The 13,838-nt window shown below is 37.5% G+C and overlaps 1 protein-coding gene across 1 annotated transcript in view; it reads left to right on the top strand.

Moving 5' to 3' along the window:
• MALRD1 (MAM and LDL receptor class A domain containing 1) overlaps positions 1-13,838 on the top strand; it is a 731,799-nt gene that overhangs the window by 515,882 nt on the left and 202,079 nt on the right. Inside the window, exon 32 of the mRNA XM_057304733.1 lies at positions 3,181-3,342. Within this exon, the coding sequence (XP_057160716.1) occupies positions 3,181-3,342 (162 nt within the window). The remainder of the gene's footprint in view (positions 1-3,180; positions 3,343-13,838) is intronic.

Raw genomic sequence — 13,838 nt, 5'->3', positions numbered from 1 at the left:
TGAATGAGTAGGAGAATGAACAGATGACAGAAAGAACAGACGGAAAATATATATTTCACAACCACACAGTTGAACCACAATACCAACCTTAAATGGACAACTTCCTGGCTTCTTTTTAATTGAGATGAATTAATTCCCGTCTGTTTCAGCTCCTATTACTTGGGTTTTCAGTTGCTTGGAACCGATTGATTTTTGACTGATACAATAAGGAAACTATCTCAAGTAGCATGAGGTCAAAAGCAAGGAATCCTACAGTTGGTTGATTTTAGCAACTTATGTTATCAAAACATGAGAACCACATGGACTCCTTCCTTCTTTTTCCTGTGCTATCTTCATGTACTTAACTTTGTACAAAGTCAGCTACCCATGAAATCTCTTCAGTCCCAAGGATCACATCTTTAGAGTGATATCCTGAGAAAGAATAAATGGACTTCTTTCTTTTGATTTGTTTTTAAGAGCAAGGCAAACTTTTCCTAGGTGTCTTTTCCACAATAAGGCTCAATGTCTAGAATCGCATCCCAGGACCATGGCTAAACTAATCAAGATGAGGAAAGAGAAAACATTGTGCATCACGATTGCTTAGATAACTTGTAAGTCATCTCTGGCTCTCCGAGTGAAAGAAGGTGGATTGTCAAATAAAACAGCAGTTCTGTCCTCTAGAAGAGAGGGAAGGAATGGCTGATAAATGAACCCCCAAATACTAGGGAAAACATTAAAAAAATAGGGAAAGTCAGCCTAAACATAAAAGTTGAAAAAAAATCAGTTTTTATTTAAGAGACAATTTTCTGAAAAATTTAGTTGGCATAGAGGCAATTTTAAGATTCAGTTTCAAAAACATTTTGCATCAAAGGAAAGGTTATTGTATGCAAGGCAAGGCATTTAGGAGAGTATATTCAAACAGTGTGAAAAACCTGATATTTTGAGCAATGGAAATAACACTAGAGCATTCTTAAAGATGATTAATGTGGTTTGGGTTTGTAAAGTTGATCAATGAAGGCTACACTGAAAAACAACAAAAATCGGACTCTTAAAATAAACCATGGTCTTGGACCAATAGAACTGGAACAGGGGTTACAAACTTCAAGAGAAGGAGTGAATTAAGTTCTCAAAGGGAGAACCTACGAGTGTTGGTGATAGATTGAATATGGAAATGAGGAATGTAGAACCAAAGATAATTCCAAAGGTAGAATCTTTAAAAAGAGAGAGAAGATTCATGCTCTGAACTTAATCGATAATCTCAGTGAGAAGAACTCATTTGGAGAGGTGAATGATGAGTTCATTTTAGGCTTTTTGGTTTTGAGATGACAGTTACATATTCCAAGTGGAATTTTCAATAAGCATTTGGAGATAAACACCTGCATTCCATCCTGGCTGTGGATATGTAGGCCATCTGCATTAAAGTGTGAAGGACCAAGGGAAAGGATGAGTGAAAGCTATACGGAGTGAGAAATTTGAGCATATAAAATTAAATCAAGAGGGGCACCCTGGCTATGTCTGCAAGTTATAAGAAAGGAGTTGGTAGAAAATGTGAGATCGAAGGACCTGGAAAAGTTCTCTAACTGAAATAAATGGAGCCATAGAATGCTAATAGCTATAGAATGATTGATAAGGTGTTGAGATCATAAGCTGAGATGAGCCCTAGAAAAGAGAAAAGAAATATGACATAATTTAGAGGTAGAGAGAATGAAATATAAGAGGATGTATTCTGATTGTATTGATACCTTTAGGGTCATACATAAAGTCATATGTTAGATAAGATGGAACAGAAGGTTCAAGGGTGGTTACAGAGAATCAGAAAGGATATAGAATAATTATTATAGGACTGCTGTGACATCTTTCTAAAGGACACATAATGGCTGTTTTGTGTTTATATTGGAAGATTCTGCATGTTTGCAGTTGTGTCAGCTAAACACCTGGAGAACTAGATTTCTTACTTTTAGCCACATTGTATAACATAGTATAAACCTATTTATATCATGATACTGGAATGATAAACATAAGGAGGGGATATAGAGAGCCCATAAATAAGCATATAAAATTAAATGCATTGTATGCCATGTCGAATGAATGAAAGAAATGTACATAATTAAAAATGATTCTAGATTTCAGGGTAGGATGTAATCATGCCTGAGAAGTGAAATACTTATACTTAATGAAAATATTGTCAGGAATCCAGAACATTTTCTGTGGAATTATTTAAAGCTTTGTTTTTGATATGTTTGGCATCCATTTTAATTGCAAGTTTTTCTTCTGATGCAGTTTCTTTATGCTAGTATTAGTTTTACGTTGAGAAGTTATGAACGGGAAACCATCTGGAGAAGAAATATTAAAAGCAACATAAATGTCATCTTTCTAAAAAGGAAGGAAAAGTCAATAACAATCTCAATTGATTCATACTGGTTAAATCACACAATCATTCAGTCCGTACAACACCGTTTTACAGTGAACGCTCAAAAAGAAAAGCTGCTGTGCAAAAAAAAAAAAAAAGAAAAATGAAAGCAGATATCAATTGTATTATGATGGTACTTTTCACAGATGACTAAGTCGTAGACATTCAGCTATTATCTGGTAATTTTTCTCATTATGAATAATTTAATTTTTAATGAGTTATCAATCAACACTTAGAAGAGAACTTTTTTTCAATATTTCGTGACTAGCTCTGAAATGTTGTACGTGGTTGGTTAGTATGGTATGCTGTGAGGGTGTCCTCTCCCGTTTACTACTTCTCCAAAGGCACCTCTTTTTAGATAATGACTTTGCCCCTCTAATGGTCTATGCTGTTCAAACACCAGAGTGAACACAGGGACTGAATTAAACTTCCAGACAACTGAAGCTGTTGATTTATTCGATCTGACTTATCTCTATTATCATAGTATTGTGTTCATTGCTCATGTGTAGACACAGTTTTATCTGTCGTCTATAATATTATTAGTCAATCCGTACAACTCCTTCGTGGATAAATGACAATATTCGTGCACTGCTTCTAGACTTTCTGATTAAAAAAAAAAAAAAAGCTACAGTGTTCAGTTGAAATTACCAATGGATGCTAATGTCCTGGTTCTTTAAATTTATTAATAAATAATTGAGATAGGCACTGATTCTAAATAATGACAAATGTAGTATAATACCAAGTATAATGTACATTTCCAGAACATTCTATCAATATTTTCATTTCCTTAGGCCATTATACAAGCACAGCAGGAAGTTGCAATTTTGAAACCACTTCAGGAAACTGGACCACAGCCTGCAGTCTTACTCAGGACTCTCAAGATGACTTGGGCTGGGCCATCGGCACCAGAATTCCTGTGGAAGCATTGAATCCAGACTTTGATCACACCCCAGGTAAGTCCAGCAGAGACTCATAGGCCAGGTTATTCACCCCTGGAAATCTGCTTTAACCATTCGATGGATATCTGAGGGCGTTCCTTGTGTCTCTGTGTGGTTAGAGCTCAGTAGGCTTCATGAAAAGAGAGTTAGTCCTTCTTTGTAACCTCTGAGTTATTGAATAGACCCAGAATGATATTGCTGCAACAAGGAGATCCGTGACTCCTATTTCAAGAGACTCACAGATTTTATTTATTCAACAAGTAGGGGACATTCAGATGAATGCGTGCGGTAGGCAGAGGTTAGCAATGGTAAGAGTTCTCATGCTGCCCCAGTGGCCAGCAGCTGGCCACCAGTATTCCTCCAGTCCCTCTGAATGTTGGGGCTGAGACATAAAAGGTAAGTGGTAATGGAAGGAATGAACATCAACAAACTCTTGACAGGGTTTGCCTCCTTCCTGGTGATCTGAAGTTAATGGAATCCTTAATGGTCTTGCAGGTGATACGGTCAGAGCAAAGTAAGCTTGTATTCTTACTTATTTTTACCTTGAAGTCTTGCCCACTCAGCACTTCTTCCCTCCTTAGGATCTAACTTTTCTTAGGGATAAAAAATAATTATTTTAAAGACAACTTTTCTTAGGGATAAAACTTGTCCAAATTTTTTTAGGGATAAAATCTAGCTTTTCTTAGGAATAAAAAAATAACCTTAGATATTTGTGATGGTTACTTTTACGTATCAGCTTGGGGGTGTCTTTGGATGAGGTTAACATTTAAATTAGTGAACTTTGAGTAGCTGACCCTCCGTAATGTGGGGGTTGGATGGGGGGCTCATCCAATCAGTTGAAAGCCTAAATGGAACAAAAAAGACTGGCCTCCCTGACCAAGAGGTAATTAATTCCCCCCAAGGCTGCATTCAGACATTATGGGCCCCGTTGGCTTTCCTGGTCTCCAGCCCACCAGCCCACACTGCAGATCTGGGGCTTGCCAACCTCCGTGATCACATGAGCCAATTACACATGGTAAATGTCTTTCTAGATTCATACACATTATATTGGTTCTGCTTCTCTGGAGAACTCTATTACAATATCACTCAAAACAATTGAAGCATAGACACGATGAAAAAGAACAAGATTATAATGGAATTAATTAAAATGACTTTTCAAAGGAAAAGTATGCACGATTGTCTCAGCCATTTTATGACTAGCAAAAAGAGAAGAATACTTGTATTATTTATATATTCAGGCAGATTGAAAATATCATGACGTGCAGTTACAGCCTACGTGTTCATTTTTGTTTGAAATTTGGCCCCTAATTCATCTCCAGATTGAATATTCTTACTCCTTTTGACCTGCCAAATTGTATTTCCTCTTCCTCACCAAGTGTGGTTTTGGGGGTTTTTTTGGTTTTGTTTTATTTTGTTTTTTTAAAGCATGAAGTTAGTATATACTAGATTATAGGTTAATGGAACAGGATAGGGAATCAAGACACTGAGGTCAGTAGTTAGGAGGATTTAAAATATAACAGGGATCAATTCAATAGAGGAAAAGATACAGTCCTTATTTGTATGGTGTTGGCATATCTGGTTATATAGCTTAAATGAAATTAAATTAAACCCCAGTTTTACTTTGTTCATTTTATATACAGAAATATATTTAGATGGATTAAAGACTTAAATGCAATAAATAAAAGCAATAAAACTCTTGCAAGAAAACAGAGGGTAAACTATGTGCAATGTAAAGGCAGGATCTCACTTCTAAAATCCCAGAAGCTACAAAAGAAAAGATATACATATTTGATGGTGAAAACTTAAAATTCCATAAACAAAATCACCAGGCAAACAATAGGTTAGAAAAAAAATTGTGTCTTAATCACAAGTAGGATACATATAGATAACTCTTGTAGACTTACTGGAGATGGAAATTTTAACAGCCAGAAAAGATCTGCATAACTCATTCACAGATGATCAAATTCAAATAATCAACAAAAATATTAAATAATTGTCTAGTCCACAAGTCATCAGAAAAACACAAATCATAATAAAAAGATGGGGAAAGGTTTTCAAAAGCCACGAATATATGGATGAGAAATGGAGAGCAGGTAGCCAGAGAAGGATACTCAGCCATGGTCATGGGGAATTTTCCATGTAGAAATAAAAAGACAACCACATAAGCACATATGTATATGCATATTTCCTTCAGCATTGTTTGTAGTTGAAAATAGTGGGAAATTAAATGAATGTCCCTCATTCATACACTCATTTGTTTATTCCCTTGTTCGTTCATTAATTGGCCCATTGAATGGTAGGCACTGTTCTCGGTGCTGGGGATGCATTGGTGAATAAAACACAGCTTCCATGGTGGAGTTCACATTCTAGAAGGAGAGAAAAGCTAATTGAATCAACATGGTAAATAATAAAGTATGGGGTCCATTAGAAGTTGAGTGGAAAGAGGAATAGAGTAAGTAGGATTGAGAAGGCACATGGGTGGTTGAGTGTGTTATTACAGTTGGGGAGGTCTACACTTTCTGGGCTGGTCAGGCTGTGGTGGGAAAAACACCATTAAAAAAAGACTTGAGGGAGGTGACTAGTGAGCTGTTTGGATTCCTAAGTCAAGTGTATTGTAGTCAGAGGGACAGCCAGTGCCAAATGCCCTCAGAACAGAGTATGCTCGGTGGGTGTGCCCCAAGCCATGAGCGACGTTTTAGGTGATCTAATGAATGATTGTGGTGCTGTCCTGTGCATTGTATGATGTTTGGCCATCTTCCTGGCCTCTATCCACTAGATACCAATAGCATTCATCTCCCTGATATTGACAACTGAGAAAGGTCTTTAAAAATTGCCCCATATCCCCTGGGGGACAACGTCGCCCCCTTTTGGGAACCTGGAGGAACAGCCTGGAGGCGAATGTACCTTGTTAAAACCACAGCACGCAATATCATGCAACACTAAAAAGAGAGAGTTTAACACCATACGGTTGATTTGTAGAAATTTCCAAAACATATTTTTTAAGAGGTTTTATTTATTTATTTGAGAGAAAGAACGAGCGAGCACACAAGCAGGGGGAGCTGCAGAGGGAGAGGGAGAAGTAGGCTTCCCTCAGAGCAAGGAGTCAGATGCTGGGCCAGATCCCAGGACACCAAGATCATGACCTGAGCCAAAGGCAGATGCTTAATCGAATGAGCCACTCAGGTGCCCTCCCCAACACATATTATTACAGGTGTGAAATGATGCACAAAGTGATTCTATATAGTATGGTCCAATTTTTTCTAAAACAATGACTAACGCCCTCTTACTTGTGCACACATATAACTCTACATAGGTATCTCTGTGAATAACTAGGTGAGCATGGAGAAAAAGATAAAAAAGGATATACGGGTTTATCAACCTGGATTACTTGAATGAGTGATAGGGTTGGAGTAGAGGAACGGGAGAATAAATCTAAAAATAAAAAGAAAATAAGTAAAAAAAGCAATTGCACCTCAAAAGAAAATCTAGCATACATGATGGTAGCACCTACATGTGTTTGTGGAAACTTTGGTGGGTATTTTTAAGTTTCACCATGGAAAAACCCTGAACAATAGTCTTTTTTTCTCTTTTAATATTGATTTTTTCTTCAGTATTTGTTTTCATCAATTTTACATTACTAATAAATAGATCTTTCCTAAAATTTTAAATGTATAAATAAGCAGAAAAAAGAAAAAAAAAACTTCTCTACTAATCCTGAGAGCAATATAATCATCTATAATCTTTATATTTGTATATCTTGCCATTCTTTCTTAATATACACATTTTCAAATAAAAATAGGTTTCTGCTAGATTCAGTAATTTGATAAATATACTATGAACAAGTTTATGTGTTATGAAATGTTTTAAACATGATATTTTACTTTTGGGGAATAGAATAATTTATAAAAATTATGTAATGGTAAACTCTTAAATTATTTCCTAACACTTTCACTATAGTAAACATCACAACAGTGGAAATACATTTGGATGAATTTTTTTTTTTTTTTTACTTTTTATGATAGTTCCTGAGGATAAATACTTATTTCTCTCTCTTGAGAATTTATGAGAAATAAACCAATTTTCATTCTTGCTGCTGAGATCTCAACAGTAACATTTAGGTGCAGTGTCTGTTAGGTCTGCTGATAACATCTGCAGAATCTTTCCTTATCTTAAGACAGTATTTGGAAACTACAGAGCATGTCTGTTAGTATAATACTTCTAATGGTACAAAAGCACCCTAGGCTCAGTTTAAGGACAGGTAAAAGTATAATCAGTGGACGTGGGGAATGTCCTGTGCATTGTTCAAAGAGAGAAACATGGGTGATCAATTGATACCTTTTAATGGAACAATTAAAGACTATTAATGGCTGCCCTTATTTTCTTTTTTGAACTTTTATAGCTTGCGTGAGTTCATGAAAAGCCGCAAGAAAAGTTTTGAATCTGGTCGTTATGCACTATTGTACACAAGTAATGTTGTCCACAGATAAAGAGAAGCAATCATTCTGACAGAATACTTCATTATCCTCCCTGTTAATCACTACTTGAGACAGTATATTTTTACAGAGTACTTTCTTCAAAGCAGACCGATTATATCATCCTTGATACACGAATAAGGCTCACTGAACTTGTGTAGGCATCTCTGAAACAATGGGCCGCTAAATAAATTCTAAGGACATTAATTAATTTTGACCCTCTGGGAAAAACAAAATTCTTTATGAGAAGGCCAACAGATTCAAAGAGCCTACGGTCTATTTCTAAACATCTCAGTGCTGCTGTTAATTAAAACTGTATTTATGGATCTTTTCACTTATCGTTACCAAGATGAAGCATTAGATCCGTAAGGAGGACATTTTCAATGCCCATCACAGGCCTATTTACGAGCCTTCTTGGAGCCATTGGGGAAGCTGTGGAGGGAAACTACAAACATTAATTTACTCATGTGTCCACACGAATAGTGTTTAGGCTTAGTACATAGAGGCTTTAACGGCAAGAGTGACATTTGGGTGACAGAACTAACGAAGGTATAAGACAAAAGCTGCTGTCTCTCTTTTTTTTTTTTTCCTTTCTTCACAACTTTATTTTGGTTTTCACGGTATAATTGACCATATCTACAATTAAATTCTAAAATCTGGAAGGATAAGAGTCATATTCTTTTGCTATTTTTATTTTCCCTTCAGCATTGAAGACGGAAAATCTCTTGATAACACTTGTGTAGGTCTCCTGTTACCTGTCTGTGTCCTTCTGTGTTTATTAACAGCAAAATATTTTGGATTAATTAATGCAACAAGCATTTCCTGAGTGCCTATTAAATACACAATGTGTTGATAACTGAGGATATGGGTTAAGGAGATGTTTGTAAAATAACTGGGATGAAATATGGTGCCCAATATAACCCACAGGAAGTTACTATTGTGCAATTGTATATTCACAACACACGGTCAAAAAATGTTCCAGAACTATCTTAGTGATCCTAATACTCTAAAGTATTATATGTCATTATATAGTGACAGTTTGAAGCACTAAGTGTTCAACAAATGTAATTTACTTGATACTTGGGTTGACAGAGCCCTGGAGGCTAGACGGATGATAATTTTTCTTCCTTTTGTGTAGATGGTGCAGGTGCTATTGTTATTCTTACAGATGAGGAACCAGAAAAGCTAAACGACTTGTCTAAGCTTATATAATAAGTAACAAAGCCAGAACTGAACCCCTGGTGTATGGAGCCTAATCCAAGCCTACTCCAGCACCTGGTAGCAGGCTTTGTCCTTAATGTATATTCACTATTGTGTTGTTTCCTATAGTGAAAGTGTGAGGAAATAATTCAGGAGTTTACCATTAGATACTTTTATAAATCATGAATGTCCTTCCTCTCTATTTGGGGCCACGTAATCTCTCTTTCAGTCTAGGTGATATTACCATCTCACTCTGCTCTGATAGAGTAGAAGGAGACCCTCATATTCATTTGCTTGGGAGGGTTAGGGCTTGGCCAGGGATATGGAGTTAGAGATATCAAAGCCAGCCTTCACTCACGGTTTACCACACTGCTCACGTTGATCTCTCTTGTATACACTCATGCACTCATACACATGAGAGAGATAATTACACATTTTTTAAATCATCACATTTAAAATCCAATCATTGGACTAGCAGTTTTTGAGATATTCCAGGAAGCAGGAGGCCAGTGGGATCAGAAAGGTTGGATGAAAACAGCAGAAATTCCAGCCTAAGGAAATAGTGTTCGCTATAGGTCTTCCCAAGGAAGCTATATAGATAGTCCAAGATCAAAGTAAAAAATACTGTTCTGGACAGCATTGTGTCCCCCTAAAATTCGTATGTTGAAGCCCTAACCCCCGATTGTGACCACATTCAGTGATAAGGCAGAAAGGTAATTAATGAGGTCTTAAGTGTGGGTCCTGAATCCAATAGGACTGGTGTCCTTATCAAAGGGGAGGGGGCGCCTGGTTGGCTCAGTCGGTTTATTGTCTGCCTTCGGCTCACATCATGATCTCAGGGTCCTGGGATTGAGTCCCGCATCAGGCTCCCTGCTTAGCAGGAAGCCTGTTTCTCCCTCTCCTTACGCCTGCCGCTCTGCCTACTTGTGCTGTCTGTCAAATAAATAGATAAAATCTTAAAAAAAAATTTAAAAAAAAAAGAGGAAGGGGCACCAGGGATGTGCACACACAGAGGAAAGACCCCGTAAGGAGACAAGGAGAAGCCTCTAAGCCTAGGAGAGAAGCCTCAGGAAAAACCAACCCTGCTGACACCTCCATCTTGGACTTTCAGCCTCCAGAGCTGTGAGAAAATCGCTTTCTGTTGTTTAAGATGCCAACTCTGTGGTATTTAGCTATGCCAGGTCGAACCAACTTCTACAAATACCAAGAAAGTTTGTGAAAGAATTCTTCAGAGTAACTCACTGGAAACCAGCCCTGAGATCACCTGGCAGAGTTGGGAAACTTGGCCCCAACCCCTGGATTCCCTCCCATGACCACAGAAGGGCTTTTTCTCACAAAGTAAAATCAAAGAGCTGTCATGGAAAGACAAGTGGACCTCTGCCTGGGAAGAGATCATCATGAGACAATTATATCCCAAAAAAGTGGCACTGTCATGTGTGGGGTTACACAGGATCGACACTGTCGGTTTGCAGGGGACATAAAGAAAGATAATTCCATCCCAGAATTAAAAAAAAAAAAAGCATTAAGGGAAGTTTGGGTGGCTCAGTTGGTCGAGCCTCTGACTCCTGATTTTGGCTCGGATCATGATCTCAGGCTCGCAAGATTGAGGACCTCATCCGTGTCTGGCTCCATGCTCAGCATGGAGTCTGCTTGAGATTCTCTCTCTCCTCTCCCTCTGCTCTTCCCCTGCTCAAACTCTCTCTAGAATAAATAAAATCTTAAAACAAACTTTGGAGCATTGCAGTTTGCGTGCCTGCTTACTTATTTACCCATTGGCCGCACCACCCAAGAAAGTGGTTCTCAGACTTGGCCGCTTATCAGAATCATCTGAAGAGTTTTTTTAAAAAACGCTAATCTGTATCCGCCCGCTAAGATCCTGATTTAACTGGTTAACATTGTGGCCTGGGCATCAAGATTTTTAAGAATTCCTCGTAAGATTTTAGCGTGTAGCTGAGGGTGGGAACTACTTCCCTACAGGGAAGCCCACATCCCCAGTCCACCTATATAGCACCTGCTTTTCATTCTCCCAAGGGAGAAGCCTTTCAGGAAAACGGTTCTGTATAACAGCAGCGGGAATGCTTTCAAGTTGCCTACACTAAGCAGCGAAAGCCTTCATTCAGAAGTTTCAGTGAATAACTAAGAATCAGCAGACAATTAAAGACAACCAATATCATGAAAAGATGAGGGTGTGAAAAGAGAACAATTATCCCTGGAGGAAATGGGTAACTCAGTGTAGTGGACATTTGGTATATTTTCTCCTTGCTCTTTAGTAGGAAACTGTTGCTGTGTTTATTTTATATTGAGCTGTAGGAACTCCATCTCACCCAGCTTCTCATGGACTTTAGGATGAAAACTGCCAATCAGATCCATGCCTGCAAGACTCATTATCCACCTCTGTTAAGCGTGCTTTATAGGACTATAACCATTTTATGTGCAAAATGATATAAAATATAGGAATGCATATATAATATCTGTATAACATTCCAACAGTTATATCTATACCTGTATTAATATATTTTAATATAAAACGTGTCCTATTGACCAAAAATTTAATTACAAGGAAATACAGTTATTTTTCAGTATAAAATGCTAGTTATGAAAAAATCCTAATCTTATAGAAATATATACTGATGTGGTTAAAGGAGATGTAATTTGATATCCAGGGTTACTTTCAAATTAGTGGTGTTAAGGATGTAGGTGGAAATACAGAAGAAACAAAACTGACCATGGGTTGAAACTGTTGAACCTGGGTCTTGGGTAGGTGGGAGTTCATTATGCTATTCTGTCTACTTTGGTATAAATGTGAAATTTTCCAAAATGAAGGTGTTTTAAAAAATTGTTCCCTCAAAAGAGGAACGTGACTTACCCAAGGTGAAAAAACTGACAATATGACATCTAGCATGAAATGAGAACTGGGTAGTCAGGGGGCGCCTGGGTGGCACAGCGGTTATGCGTCTGCCTTCGGCTCAGGACGTGATCCCGGCGTTATGGGATCGAGCCCCACATCAGGCTTCTCCGCTGGGAGCCCGCTTCTTCCTCTCCCACTCCCCCTGCTTGTGTTCCCTCTCTCACTGGCTGTCTCTATCTCTGTCGAATAAATAAACAAAATCTTAAAAAAAAAAAAAAAGAACTGGGTAGTCAGAAAACACCAAGAGAATTGTCAACAGGTAGAAGTGAAGACACAAAACAATAATAATAAAAATGATATCTTCTCTAGATCCTCAAACGACAGGGAGCTATATCAAAGGATTTGTAAAACCGCCTTTTATCTAATCATTTAATAATACATTAGAATTTATTATGATACCAGTTCAGAACAGAATTCTGTTTAAAATTGGATACTTTTTGATACACTAAGGGGAGTTAATTCCTAATATACCGTAATAATAATGATTACATTAAAGTCCGAGAAGAGTGTTAAAGGAAAATGTGATTTATGTGATGTGAGGCTTCAGCCACTACTTTAAAGACAGATGTTGATGAAATGGAATATAAAAAGATATGCATTAGCATGGTGAAAAGATGTTTTCTCCCCATTCATTCATTTCACAAATGTTGAGTTCATTTTTTGCCAGCCCCAATTTAGGTACTTAGAATACATGTAGGTCAAATCAGAGAAGGATCTCTGCCATCTCGTGGCTAACATTATAGCAGAGAGGGATAGAAAATCAGTATCAAGCATTATAAATTAAATTAAAAAAATGTATAGTTTGTTGGAAGTTGATAAGTGCCATGGGAGAAAAAAGAAAAAGTAGAGCAGTAGAAGAAGGATCAATCAGGAGCCAGGACCAGTGGGGGGTGGCGTATAAGTTATGGGGGTACAGGGAGGAGGTGAGTTAAGGAAATTTTCATATGTAGCCGCTAGAGGGAGGGGGCCTGCGTTCCTGTTTTCAGTTTTCTAAAGGGTTGAATGGATGTTGAACAGTTGCTCTTCTTATCCACTCACTCAAATCCAAACAAAATATTTTTTTTTTCTGACAAAAAAAGGAGAAATTTCGGAGGGATCTAGAGAAAGGGAATTAATATCGGTTAAATGTTTCCTAAGAGTCAGTCAGTGTAAAAGATGATATGCATGTTATCTCATTTAATCTTTTTAAAACATTGTGACATGGAAGATACAAAATTCTTAGGTTAAAAAATTTGATCAAGTCACAGGTGTGACTGAGTAGGAGGATTTGAATATCAAACTCCCTGACTCAAAAGACTTTGTTCTATAGCCTACATGTCCAATATAATAGCCAGTAGCCACACAAACTACTGAGCCCTTGTGGCTGGTCCAAATTGAGATGTGCTGTAAGAATAAAACACACATTGGACTTCAAAAATGTAGTACAAAAAAAAGCACTATAAAGATACATCAACAATTGTTTGTATATTGAAATAACACTTTGGATACATTGGGTTAAATAAAGTATATTGCTAAGGGGCGCCTGGGTAGCGCAGTCTTTAAAGCGTCTGCCTTCGGCTCAGGGCGTGATCCCGGCGTGCCGGGATTGAGTCCCACATCGGGCTCCTCCACTGGGAGCCTGCTTCTTCCTCTCTCACTCGCCTGCTGTGTTCCCTCTCTCGCTGGCTGTCTCTATGTCACATAAATAAATAAAATCTTTAAAAAAATAAAATAAAATAAATAAATAAATAAATAAAGTATATTGCTAAAAATTCACCTATTTATTCTTACTCTAAAACGTGGCTACTAAAAATTCTAAGACTACATATATGGCTCACAGTATGTTTCTGTTGGACAGCCCTGTTCTGTATTACACTGCACACATCATAGGGAAGGCTTTCTTATCTATGAAGTGAATAAACTCTAGAATCAACTAAAGAAATACTGGAAAG

This window comes from Ursus arctos, unplaced genomic scaffold, assembly GCF_023065955.2.
Source record: "Ursus arctos isolate Adak ecotype North America unplaced genomic scaffold, UrsArc2.0 scaffold_30, whole genome shotgun sequence".
In the NCBI taxonomy this organism is placed as follows: Eukaryota; Metazoa; Chordata; class Mammalia; order Carnivora; family Ursidae; genus Ursus; species Ursus arctos.
The sequence above is the reverse complement of the archived record's forward strand: the minus strand, read 5'-3'. Positions and strand labels throughout refer to the sequence as shown.